Genomic DNA, 14,379 nt, shown 5'->3' with positions numbered 1-14,379 from the left:
AAAACTCAAAGACAGGATCCCTCTTTCCTTTTCTGAACATTTCAGCAAGCCTCTCTTCTTCCCCAGCTTGTGAAATTGCATTCTAGTTCTTTTTTATGCATTTATACGCACACACACACACACACACACACACACACACAAATTCATATATAAATTTGACCTTTTTTTTCTACAGAAAAGATCATGCTTTCTACAACAAGCAATTATGTTTTTCTTTTAAACCTGTATATAGTTGTAACTGTTCTTTAAAAAATTGGTTGAAGCCAGGCATGGTGGCACACATCTGTAACCCTAGCACTTCAGGAGGTTGAGGCAGGAGAATCACATATTCAGGGACAGCGTGGGCATCTTACCAAGACCCTGTTGCAAAATTAAAAAATGAAAAATGGGCAGGGCATGTAGTTTAGTGTGAAAACCCTGGGTTCAATCCCCAATAACCGATAAAAACAAAAAAAAAGGTTGAATAGTTCATGTACCAGAGTTGTTTTCCTTTTCTGGAGGGCAGGTAGAATGCTAAGGATTGGACCAACAGATGCTCTACCACTAAGCTCTATGCCCCATCCTTCAGTTTCTTCTTTGAGACTGGTGTCTCTGTGTTGCCCAAGCTGACCTTGAATTAGTAATCCTCCTGCCTCAGCCTTTCAAGTAGGTGCAGTTACAGTTGTGTGCCACCACTACCTGCTACATTTCTTAATTATTTTTTTGTTTTTAAATAATGTTGCAGTGAACATTTTATGTATATATCTTTGTGTGTGTGCAAGTATCTCTGTTAGTATAAATTCCTACAAGTGAAATTAACATCCTCAGATACTCAGCGGGAATTTTGAAAAATGAGAAAATGAGTCAAAGTGAATAAGAATTCAAGTATTTTGATAAATATTGACAAATTGTTCTCCCAAAACAATGTACCTTGTTTTTTCTGCTATGTATTATATCTTAGGGTTTTACCATATTAGTTTAGACATATTTATGTAACTTTTCATTATACAAATATTCAAACATACTGAAAAGTTGAAATATGAATAGCGTGATATATATATATATATATATATATATATATATGCAATTGTTCTCATTTTTTGTATTCACTTTCCAAGCCTATCTCACTATCTTTGCTGAATGATTGGAGAGAAAGTTACAGTATCTTGATAACTTCACATATTTCAGCCTGCAGGTCTAAGAGTAAGAACATTGAACCCAGTGCCCTATGGCTACCAAGGGAGGACCAGCTGTACACTGGCTAAGGCCATAAATTCTAGAGCAGACTGCTTGGATTTGAGTCCCGCCTCTTACCAAATGAGTTCTCTGCCCTTCAGCAAGCTATCTAATCTCTCTGAACCTTGGTTTCTCATCTTGATTTTAAAATTTTTTTTTATTTTCTCATGTCTACAATGAAGTTAGTTAGGACAATATAGTTGTTATGAGAACTCACCTAAATTAATAGTTAACAAAATGTTTATGATAAGTGCACAAAACATATTAAGTTGTTATATTTTTATAAATTTAAAAACCTCACAACAATATTATAACAGCATTATTATTTCTGTTTTACTGATGCTAACACTAGGGTGGAGAGGTTATGGGACTTGCCCAAGGCTATGGGATTATTCGATAGCAGAATCAAATCCAATCAGGGAGAGGCAGTGGGCACTGGAAGTCCAGGTGAGGAATCCGCATCTGGAGTTTGAGAGGTAGGCAGAGGGACTGCCTGAGAGGGCCACGAGACTATTGCCTGCAGAACTTTGTCCCAGTTCTCTGCTTCCTGCTTTCGGACAGCAGCCTGGCTTCCAGAGGCCATTTCAAGGAGAGGTCAAGATTCTGATTACAGCCACACGGCTGGGGCTTTTCCTCATTGCCTATTTTTCTGAGTGACCTCAGTGAAATCAGTTAACCCTTTTATATTTCAAGTTCCTCATCTGCCAAAATGAAAGATTGAGTAGATTATGGATGTAAAAATATTAGAAAAGTGTAAAACAGTCCTCAAATTTAAAATAGCAGAGCCTTGCGCCACCACTTCACTGAGGGTCAAGTGTGGGCCTCTTGGGCATCCATACCCACCTTTGTGCTAGTAACGTCCAGTGTCAAATCTCATAACCTATCCCAGCATGTTCAGAGATGCCTGGAAGCTCACCTCCTTTTCTGAATTTTTACATAACCCTCTGTGAAATAAAATTATAGTTGAGCATCATCTGGGGCCCTAGGAAATTCTCCTTCATGTGGATTCTATTGTTAAGAGCCAGAGCTATTGTTTGTGTCCAGGGTCCACAGCTGTCCCAGCTTCTGTTCTGGAAGCTCTACCATTTTTTGGTATTAGCCCTTGGCACAAGGCAGGCTTGACCTGCTCTCAGTAGCACACAGTGTTGAGTCTGGGCCTGCCCTTTAGGGAGCAGGAAGGCAGCTGACACCTTACCCTCTTGGCTTCCTTGTCTCTCCGGGTTTCCTTGGTGTAAGAAGGGATCAAGTTAGGAATTTAGCGTGCCCCATAGGCTAGGCTTCTTGCTAGCTGCTGAGGCTCTTTCCCAGCTGTTTCTGTGTTCTGCCTGCTGCCAAACTCAAAAGCAGGCTCCCCGTTCCCAGGTGGAAGCACTGGTGATCCGGAGCTTCCTTTTTGCAGGAGATTGGAGACAGAGTTGAGAGAGTAGGGGTGTGGGGTGGCGTGAGGGTGTGCAAGTTCATTCTGGCAAGCTATGCCAGAATCGGCCCAGTTGCTTAGTCTTCTCAAAAATAGGGCACATCGGGGTCTGACACCCAGGTATCTAATGGGAAAACTCATTATTCTTGGAGTCAGTTATTTTTATTGGAAATTGGGAGAATAATAAATTCTCCTTTATATGTTCTTTGTGACCCATGAGAAATGTTAGAAATAGTTTGTAGTTGGTCAGCAGTGGAAAGTGATAGAAGATTGTGTTTCTTCAAGTGTATTCTATAGAATGTTTTTTTTTAAGTCACTTGCTAAATAAATTTGGAAAACACTAGAGAAACAATGTTAAGTAGGCTTCTCTACAGAGACCGTTCAAGTCCTTAATGTACTACTAATAGGTGTGTCGAACCTCCAAGGGAATATACTGTATGTAAAATTTTTAAGTTTTTCACTAATCTTTTTTGGTGGAGTATTTTTTAATTGCTGTTTTTGCAAAAACACCTTGGAACATACTGATCTAGGTTGGACGTTTATTCATTTCATTCTTTCTTTTCTCAAATTGGGAAGGGAAGTGAATTAGTGAAATGCCTGGGGTTACTAAAATGTGGGTCGAGAAGAGCAAGTCGACCAAGTTCAGAAGCTATTGCAGTGAGTGCTTCCTGTTCTGAAGCCTCTCTCTTTCTTGTCCTCACAGCTCCCCTTTGAATTGGAGGTCTACTACATTCAGCATGTCATGCTCTACGTGGTGCCCATCTACCTGCTTTGGAAAGGAGGTAAGGCTAGCAAACTACATCCCTGTACCACCTGCACACGCCTCTTCCTCTAGTCTGTAATCTCTTCCATACCTATTGGGATCTTGGACTGCTGTTTGGCTGGGTCTTCTCAGCATGCCTGATGTCAGATGTCAGTCCCTGAGGAGATGAGCATGGATGAGGCCTACAGAGAGTCTGGGGCTTTTCAGAACCATCCTTTGTGCTGCCACTGCCTGCCTGTCAGAGGGCCCAGGCTTTGGGCTCTTGGTGGCAGCTTGGGTTTGCATGGTACCCCCATACTCTGTCAGCTTGTTATGAGACCTCTTCCTGCTCAGCATTCTTCCATTCCTGGAAGGACCCAGAAATGGAAGACATTCTCTTTCACCCTTCTCTACCAGCCTCTTTGTCTTAGTTGCTGAGACTTTGCTGGAAGATGAACCCCTCCCTACCTTACCTTACTCAGCAGTGGTTTCATTCCTATCACACTAAAATGGCATGAGATCACTTGGACCCTTGAGCTCACTGGAACGTGGCCTGGACCTCTACTGGGCTCTGCTGCTTCTTGGCAGTGGAGATTTGCTTCCTATGCCATTTTCCAATCAATCAGACCTCTTTTCCATCAATTTGTGTATTCGTCAAGGCTGCTTTTACCCTGTGCAGCCACTGGAAGTCTGATGCTGTCAAAGAACACTTCTTGTAATCTGCTTTAAAAGCATTCGTTTTCCTACTGAGCCTTAAGGGAAATCTGAAATTCTAGTATCCAGGAGACGTGCTGTTTCTCAGCACAACAGCATCCCTGAACAGAACTAGGGTACCAGACTCTAACCACCCATTGTTCCTGGCTTCTGATATGTGGTAGGAATTATGGACACATCTGTGTGTCTGTAATTTAAACATGCTTGTACTCTGAAGTCACTATAAAAAGCTGTCAGATAGCTGGTCTAGACTGGTCAGAGAGGGGAAATCCCAAGTAGCCATCCTTTCCTCCAAATGAATACTCTGGGAAGCCACTCCCTCTAGACGGGGCTGGTTCTTTTGCAGTCTTTTGTTGGATCTGTTGCTGTGCTATTTCATGGAGCTGAGCCAAGAAAGATTCTGAGTCTTAATTCCAATTTATTTCCTACTCGTAGTCACTCTCTCCCCTTCCCCTGGCACATGGCCCTGAGAAGGTGCAGCAGCAATAATAACTACAGTAAATATCAGGGACTTCTTTTCATTTCATTGAGTGTTTGCTTTGCGTATTTTCCCACCCTGTTGAAGAGTACTCCTATAGAGAATATCAAGGCCCAGAAACATTGCATTCCTGGCTCACAGCCATAGGTAATAGAGCCAGGGTTCAAAGCCCTGCGCAAATACCTTCCTAGTCGAGCACTCTTTCCTGTGTGCTATGCGATCAGGGTATCTGTCTCCCAATCACATCAGACTAAGTGTCTTCTCAACCAGCTGCCCTGATTGAACTATTTACTCAACACGCATTTGTTGAATGCCTACTATGTGCCATGCATTAGGAAATCAGAGATGAACCAGAAAGACACAGTCCTTCCACAAGGAGTCCCTGTCTGGTTGGGAAGACCCACAATTATAATGCAATGTGATAAGTACTACAGAGGATAGTAGGGGAGTAGAACATTATTTCCTAAGCCTAGCTTATATTCCCTTCTTTGTCATTTCTGGGAAAATAGTTGTGCCTGCTTATGAAGATCTGATTGGTAGTCCAGATCCCTAACTGGTGAACTGAGAATTAGTAGGGCTATAATGAGCAAAATGATATACTCTTTAACTGCTCACACCTTGTTGATGCCCCAACTCAGTAGAGCAAGTAGAGCGATGTCACAAAGCTGCTGTTTGACTTGTAGAACTCAGTGAGCCCCCACGAATTCTATCTGGTCAGCCTGAAGCTCTTTTAGAGTTTTGGCTCCTTTTCCAGCTCTTTGCTGCCATCTACTGTTCACATGGGGATTACAAGCATGGAGAAAGAAATCTAGGATTTCCAGCCGGTTTCACTTGAGGTCCTTCAGCCTTATGGAGGGGGACCAGATCTGAGCAGCAGGTGAGGATATTATATCCCTGTAAACAAGGAGGCTTACAGTTTAAGGCTTCTGTTATCTAGACGAATCTTGGGATTTTTCAGAAATAAATGGCTTAGCAGTTTTTACTTAAAGCAAGACAGCTCTGGTCTAGAGCCCTCCTTTGCCTGGGAGCCCCGTTTTCCCGAAAGGTAAAGTCCTGCTTGAGCACAGCATGTCCATTCTGTGGTTTGGTTGTGGGTGAGTGTGTTAAGTGGGAATCCTGTTCCGTGGGCACCATCATAGTCCATGTGACTTCTCTTCAATTTTGCTCTTCTTTTCTTTGCTTCCCTCCCTCCCATCTCTTTGCCTTTGGCTCTCTAGAGCTATTTTGTTTTCTGTTTTGTGACAGTATTTATTTAAATATTTTTATTGGATATTGACCAATTGTAATTCCGTATATGTATAGGGTTTACAGAGAGTCTATAAAGCATGCAATGTAAGGTAATGGACTCGAGCTAATTAACGTACTTTATCTCTTGGCAACCACAGAACATCCCTTGCCCAGCACTCCCTCAGTAGAACCTGTTTTTTCTGTCCTGCCCTACATGCTGCCCAGCATGACACCCTCTGTCTTGGTTACTTTTCTCCCCTTGCTGGGACAGAATACCTGACACCCAAAATTAAGGAAGGAAAGATTTATTTAGCTCACAGTTTGTGTAGATTTCAGTCCGTACTCGACTGGCTCCAAGGCAGAGTGGCACATGGGACAGGGCAACTGTTCATGGAGATAGCAAAAGCAACAAGAGCAAAAGGGGAGCAGTGAAGGCCAGCAGCCTTTTTCTCTCCCTTACATATGCAAACTATCCGCCCCAGGGCGGGTGTAGTTCTCACACCCAGAATCCTAGCACTGAACTGTGGATCCATCAAGTATCTAAAAGCCCACCCCATGATTGCATGAGGATTTGGGGGGCCATGCAGACACAAACGATAGCACCATCTCTTCTAGATCGCTGTTTCACCTCTACTTTATGGGAAAATGCTTCTTTACTGTTCTGTCTCTTTTGCATCACCACCGTCACTAACCTCTTGGTCACTTACTTTCCATTCTAGAAATCTGTGGGCTGAGAGTCTCAATATTTCCATTATAAGTGTAGCTGACAACATGATGGGCCTCTAGTGAAGACCTCTGGTCCTACCCCAGCTTTTCAAGGTCTGGGCTTAAGTTGCAGAGATTTCAGCATCTCCTTTTTTTCAGCCGCCTGGACCTCATCTTCCCTCAAGACTCCACCGTCTCAGATCATAAGCTCCTGTGTTCCTTTCTTGGAGTCAAATTTCTACTACTTTCAGTGTCCTTTCTTCCTACACGGCTTATATCACAGGACCAGTTACTGGAACTTTCTCCTTACTGCCTCCTGAAAGTGTCTCACCCTCTTGTCCCTTCCAGCTGGGCTCCATGTCCAATCCCTTTTCAGTGTGCTTAGTCTCAGCCTACTGGAGAAAATCTCTTAAGTCATTCTGACTAGGGTCACTAAGCTTCAGGGTCTCTATTATAACTGCTCTAACACCATTGCTCGAGTGTTTTATCTTGGTTCGGCCCTTCCACACAGGGCCCTCAGAAGGCAGGTGTTAGCCTTGTCTACCATCTTCAGGCTTCCTGGCCACTGTATTCAAGCTTTTGCCCTCTATCCAGTAGATGCCCTGCCCCACAAATGACTGACAGAATAGACACTTTTAGGTGGGAATTCCCTCAGTTCTTTTGTCCACTTCAGCAAGCTTTTTACTTAGATGGTTATATTGTTCCTCTGTCCCATCCGGGAAGAAGTGATATTCCACTTGTCTGTGGCTAATCATATCCCTTTATGGTTACCTCCCATCCCTCCCACCTCCTCTAGAATTTATTCCATCCGTGAGTTCCTCGTTTACTGGGACTTTCAGCCCAACCTTTTTTTAACACCTGGATTTTCAGCCATTAGTGATACTTCAGGCTGGGAGTGGCAGGACATACCTGTAATCTCAGCACTCAGGCTGGAGAATTGACAGAGTTGGAGGTCAGTCTGGACCACAAAAAAAAAAATTAAAAAGATGTGCAAGTCTTTCCCATTCTAAACAAGTTTCTGTCAGCCCCATCCAACTTTCTTCTTTGCTTTACCACCAAGCTTCTCAGAAGAATAGTCCAAGCAAAACCTCTCAAACATCAGTTCTTTGGGCATGACAATTTTTGCTTTCTCTATGTAAAGATCTGTATTATTATGTACATAATATACATCCGTAGTTAAATCTATTGACTTTCTTTTTACTAAAATAATTCATTCTTAAGGGAAACCTCATGATATTCATAAAATCATAGCTTTGATTTGCTGGCTATGTTAATGTACTTTAAATATATAACTATTACAAATGAAATGTTTATCTGCTTACTGCTTTAATTCACCCTATGAACATTCTGTAATGTAGTTAGGTATGTTTGGGAGACATTTGTGTCTGTATACGATGAGTCCCTTTTCTCCCTTTTACTTTTCATTTCTCAGAACATTGTAATCTGAAACCATTACCACCCCCGATAAGATCTTCGCGAAGATGCCATTTCTTAGGATTGCCAAACAGCATCCTTCAGACCAGAGCTACTATTACCCATCTGAAATTCTGTTACACTGGATTAAATCAACCTGAGATAAAAATATTTGAAAAAATTAAAAATAACAAATGCCAATGAGGCTGCAGGGAAAAAAGAACACTTCTACACTGTTGGTGGGATTGTGAACTACTACACGCATTTTGGAAATCAGTATGGAGATTCTTCCATAAACTAAAAATAGAAATTCCATTCGACCTAGGTATTCTCCTTTTAGGTATCTTCCCAAAAGAGTGAAAGACATCATATTACAGAGATACACATGTACCTATGTTTATAGCACCACAATTCATAATAGCTAAATCTTTTTTTCCTTACATTTTTTTTGTACCAGGAATCGAACTCAGGATCTTGAGCTTGCCAGGCAACCACTGTGCAGCTGAGCTATAGCCCCCGCACAAAAATAGCTAAATCTTGGATGTGGCCTCCAAGTCTATCATCAGATGAATGGATAAAGAAAATATGATATTTACATACATTGTGTACTACTCTGCCATAAAGAAAGATAAACTTGAGGCATTTTTAAGGAAATGAATGCACCTTAGAGACCATAATGTTAAATGATATTAATAAAGCACATAAGCTTAAATATCATATGGTTTCTCCTATACAAGAAATCCAAAAAGTATAAACAGAGAGCAGAATAAAATATAGATGATAGGAAATTGAGAGGTAGATCTTTCTAGAAGGGGAAAGGGATCAAGAGAGGGAGGAAGAAAGAGGGAGGAGAAGGAAAGAGGCTGAAAAAGGAATTAAGATGTGTTATGTACAAGCACCAAACCTACACAAGGAGCATAAACATGTATGGCAGATATTATAAAAATTAAAAAAGAGACTCAAGAGATAGGGGAGAGAAAGGGGATAAAAAATAATTAAGATATAGTATTATGTATGTGTACCAATTCCCCACAAGGAATGTAAACATATACTCCAGACACTAATTAATTATACAAAATAATTAAAAATAAAAAAGGGAAAAATCACCAAAAGTATTTGAAAAAATTGTGTCTGCAGTAGACATATACAGGCTCTTTTTCTTATTATTCCCCTCTAAATGATACAACAGTTATTTACATAGCATCTACATGGTATTAGATATTGTAAGTAGCCTAGAGATGATGTAAATTATATGGGGAGGTCATACACAGGTTATATGCAAATACCATGACATTTTCACTTTGTTGGTATCCACGTTGGTTCCTGAAACCAATCCTTTTGGATATTGAGGAACAACTATATAAGTAAACTTCAAAAATATTTTACTTTCCCCTCCTTAAACATTCAAGAATAGCAACATACAACTATCCTGTTGTTGTTATTGTTGTTACTGTTTGGCTTAGCAATAGTTTTCCCAATTTCAATTTTTTTTTTAGTGTATGTTTGCATTTCATAGTGACTTAATACAAGTGCATAACACATCTTCATTCCTTTTTTCATCCCATTGCTCTCCCTTCTTCCTCTGTATCCTGGTCCCCTTCCTTTTTGCAAAAGATGTATCTCCCTATTTCCTATTAACTACCTTTCATTTTGCTCTTTATTTATATTTTGGGAAATAATGTGATACTGAAGCTTGTGTGTCTGATTTATTTCACTTAACATTATGGTGTCAAGGTGCAACCATTTTTTCCTACAAATGATTCAAGTTTATCCCTCTTTATTGCAGAGTAGTACTCTGTTATATATAAATTCCACACTTTCTTTATCCATTCATCTAGTAATGGATATACTGTATAGGCTGCTTCCAAGATTTTGCTATAATGAATTATGTTGCTATAAACATGGTCTCTTAGTTACTTTTCTCTCATTTTTTGAGACAAAACACCTGACACCCAAAATTAAGGAAGGAAAGGTTTATTTTAGTTCACAGTTTGTGGAGGTTTCAGTCAATAATCAGCTGGCTCCAAGGCAAAGTGGCACATGGCAGAGGGCAACAGTTCATGGAGGTGGAAAACAGCAAAAGCAGCAAGAGCAAAAGGGAGGAGCAGCGGAGAGCAAACCTCTTTCCTTCCCTTATATTGTATGCAGACTGCCCGTCCCAGGGCAGGTATAGCACTCATACCCATAATCCCAGCATTGGACACTGAATCAATCATAAACTCTAGCAACCCGCCCCATGACTGCATGAGGCTTTAGGGGGACATCCAGACACAACACATGGGTATGTACATATCACTGTAATATGTTGTCTTTAACTTTTTCAGGAAGATACATAGAAGGGAATTAGCTGGGTCAGGTGCAATTTTTTCTATTTTTAGTGTTTTGAGAACTCTCCATACTTACTTCCATAGTGATATACTATGTTATATTGCCACCAACAGTGGCTACTAGATAAACTAGTAGCATAAATGAAATCAGTTAGCATATTTACTGAAATATTTTTAAAACAGTGGAATTTGTTATTTGAGGAAGTACTTGAACTTCACCCTATTATCTTTATCTCTCATCTACTTTTTTTTTTGTGTGTTTCTCATATAACAGAAACCATGGGATAGTTGAGCTTGAGTGTCTGACTTTTTCACTTAACATTGTCTTCTCAAATTGCATATATTTACCTACAGATGCCTAAAGGTTATCTTTCTTTATGGGAGTCTAATACTCCATTGTATATAAATACCACATTTTCCTTGCACATTCATCTGTTGATAGACATACATGATGTTTCCAATCTAGCTGTTATAAATTGTGATGCTATAAACATGGGTGTGCATGTATCCATCCCCATAATGTGATTTTAACTCTTTTGGGAAGATATCTAGAAGGGGAATAGCTGGGTCAAATGAAATTTCTGTTTTCATATTTTGAGAAATCTCTGCACTGGTTCTCATAGTGATTGTACTAGTTTATATATCTACTAACAATGTAGTAGAGTTCTTTTTCTGCCACATCCTCACAGGCATTTTTATTATTAGATTTTTTGCTGATAGCCATTCTTTCTGGGGTAAAATGGTGTTTTAGTGTAGTTTTAATTTGCATTTCTCTGATGGACTGCAATGATAAGCATTTTTTCATGTTTTTTTTTTTGACCATCTGTACTTTTTATGAGAAGTGTCTGTTCATTTTGCCTGCCCATTTTTTGATTCTTTTATCTTGAGGGGTCTAATTTTTTTAGTTCTTGTTGTTGTTGTTGTTTTCCTTGTGGTACCAGGAATCGAACTCACGACCTTGTGCTTGCCAGGCAAGCGCTTTGCCGCTGAGCTAAATCCCCAGCCCCAGTTCTTTATATATTCTTGATGTTAGTCCTCTGTCTGAGGGAAGCTGGCAAATGTTTTTCTCATTCACTCTATTGGTTATTTCCTTTGCTATGCTAAAGCTTTTTAATCTGATATGATCCCATTGCTTGATTCTCATTGGTGTATTATTTCTTGTGCCATTGGGGTTCTGTTCAGAAAGTCCTTGCCTCTGTCTTCAAGAGTTGTACCTATTTCACCTTCTAGTGGATTATTTCTGTTTTAACATTTAGTTTGTTGATCTATTTTGATTTTAGAATAGTACATGATGAGATATATGGGTCTAGACCCAACCAACTGTGTGTGGATATCCAATTTTTCCCAGTACCATTTATTTATTTATTATTTTTGTCTTTTTGAGACAGGGTCTCACTATGCAGTTCAGGCTTGCCTTGAGCTCACTTTGTAGCCCAGGCTTGTCTCGAACTCACAGCAATTCTCCTGCCTCAGCCTCCTGAGTGCTGGGATTACAGGTGTGTGCCACCATGCCCAGCTTCCTATTACCATTTATTAAAGAGGTTATTTCTCCTCCAGTATATGACTTTGGCCCCCTTTTCAAAGATCAAATAGCTGTATGTGCCTGGGGTTGTTTCTGCTTCTTCTATTCTGTTCCATTGATTTACATGCCTGCTTTTGTGCCAGTACCATGCTGTTTTAATCAAGGCACCTTTATTATATAACTTCAAGTCTGTGACTGTGATGCCACCTGCTTCTATTACCCAGGGTTGCTTTTGCTATGGTGAGTTTCTTCTATTTCTGTATAAATTTTAGGATTGTTTTCTCTAACTCTGTGAGAAATGACGTTGATATTTTGATTGGGATTGTGTTAATCTCTGTATCAGTTTTGGAAGCACAGCCACGTTGATTATGTTGGTTCTGCCTATCTTCTTGGTTCATTTTTGGCAATTCATGTATATCTAGCACTCTTATCCATTTCTTGTGAATTCTCCAGTTTACTGAAACATAGATTTTTGAAGTAGTTACCAATAATCTTCTGGACTTCAGTGGTGTCTGTTGTGATTTTGCCTTTTTCATCTCTGAATTGCATTGACATGGATTTTTCTAGCTCTGGTCTTTATAATTTCCTCCCATATATTAGCTTTTTATTTGGATTGTTGTTGTTGCTTTTAGGACCTTAAGCTGTATTATTAGGTTATTTACTTGAAGTAACTTCGTTTCTCTGATGTGGGTATTCACAACTATAAATTTTCCTCTTCGGACTGCTTTGGTTGTGATCCATAGGTTCTGGGGTAACATTATTATTTGATTCTAGGAATTTTCTAATTTCTTGCTTGATTTCCCTTGTAAACCATTTTTAAATTAAAGAGTGTATTGTTCAGTTGCCATGTCTCTCATAATTTCTGTGGTTTCTTTTGCTATTGATTTCTAGTTTTACTGCACTATGATATGATAATATGCATGTGATAATTTTGATTCTTTTGCATTTACTTAAGCATGAAACATTAATCACGAGCTAGTAGTATATATTCTGCTTTGAAGAAAATTCCATGTGCTGCTGAGAAGAATAATTATTCTCTTGTTGTTGGGTAGAACACTGTACATATTAAGTTCATTTGTTTGAAAATTTCATTCAACTCTGATACTTCTTTGGTGAAATTTTTGGCTAGTTGATCTATTTGTGACAGTCAGGTACTAAGGTCCCCTACTATAATTGTATTGATGTTTATCTGATCTTTTATATCCAATAGTGTTTGTTTCTGAAGTTGGTTGTGATCACATGTGATGCGTACATGTTTATAACTGTTGTTTCTTCCTGTTGGGTTATTTCCTCGAACAATATGTAGTGAACTTCTTTGCTTCTTTTGATCAGTTTTGGCTTGAAGTCTGCATTCTCTGAAAATAAGATAGCTATTCCTTCTTGTTTTTGTGACCCCTTTGCATGGAATATCATTTTTCATCCTTTCATTTTTTATCTATGAATTTCTTTTTGGATTAAGCGTGTTTCTTGTATACGGCATACCATTGGATTTTGTTTCTTGACCCATTCTGCCAGGCTGTGTCTTTTGATTGGGGAAGTGAAAACATTCACAATGAGTTGTTACTGAAGGGTATTGACTTATCCCTGTTTAATGAAAACTCACTATTTTCCTGTTGCTGATTTCCTTCTTGTCCTTTCTTAACTGCTCACACTGCCTGGTGTATTCATTCTGTTAGACTGTTTGGCATTGTTGGCTTGTGTCTTTCTAAGATATCATTGAGAATTTTTTGGAGTTTTGGTTTGGTGGTCGTGAATTTCTTATGGCACTTTTTGTCACAGAAAGCCCTTATTTCTCCATCAGTTACAAAAAAGTTGCAGATTCTATCAGTCTGGGTTTGGAGTTGTTTTCTTTTCGGGCTTGAAACACCTCACTCCAAGCTCTCCCAAAAACCAATTAAGAAAAAAAAAAGGTCCAAAATAAGTTTCCTCTCTTTTTGAATGAGTGACTTAATTCTAGGATCTGCAGTCTTGCCATCCAACACTTTATGGGTTTCTCCATCTAGCTTATGTCCTGTCAGTTTGTGAGGTGCCTGCCCTCTTCTCTAGTGGCCTCTTTGTTCATATAACCCAGGCTGTGGGAGCCGTCCAAGCTGAGGCATATCCTTGCTCACATTAGTTGGTGGGGAGAGCAATCACCCCACTGATCTCTCTGCTGCATGTAGCCCAGCAGACCCTTGAACTCAATGCCAGCACCTTCAGGTGTAGTCACCTCTGAAAGCCACATACCCCATGTTGAACATCTCACCACAGAGAGTGAGGGCCTGTGTCTTTCCTGGCCATAGCTTAAACTCCTCATGGGGTCTATATCTAGCCCACATTCTCTCCAAGATGATCTCTTGTGGCAGTCTCTCACTGATTCACTGTGGTAAGGTAACACTGAAAGCACTGAAGGGAAATTGTCCTGTAGTTGTTCCACAGCTCAGTCTTAAAACAATTAACCTCTTCTAAACATGGCTCCTGATTAAATCCTCTCAAATGTGGTGGGAGCTGCACTGGATTTCTTCCCCAATGCTAGCCTGCCATGCAGAAGGATTCACTTTTGGAGTAAAACTCCATGCTGGTTTTGCAATTTACAATAGCCTTGGGCTTTCCTTGGGGCTAGTACTGCTGATCTGGTCT

The 14,379-nt window shown here is 39.9% G+C and overlaps 1 protein-coding gene across 2 annotated transcripts in view; it reads left to right on the top strand.

Annotated features, from left to right (window-relative positions):
* The window catches only part of Tmem164 (transmembrane protein 164), a gene marked incomplete at its 5' end in the record, with an annotated part of 177,224 nt that overhangs the window by 136,170 nt on the left and 26,675 nt on the right, over window positions 1-14,379 (top strand). For both annotated transcript variants that reach the window (XM_013504537.1, XM_005404659.2), the window contains 1 exon segment: window positions 3,336-3,414. In XM_013504537.1, coding sequence (XP_013359991.1) covers window positions 3,336-3,414 — 79 coding nt within the window.

Source organism: Chinchilla lanigera, unplaced genomic scaffold (assembly GCF_000276665.1).
Source record: "Chinchilla lanigera isolate Chin_1 unplaced genomic scaffold, ChiLan1.0 scaffold00089, whole genome shotgun sequence".
NCBI classification, from domain to species: Eukaryota; Metazoa; Chordata; class Mammalia; order Rodentia; family Chinchillidae; genus Chinchilla; species Chinchilla lanigera.
This window is presented reverse-complemented; position numbering and strand designations above follow the sequence as displayed.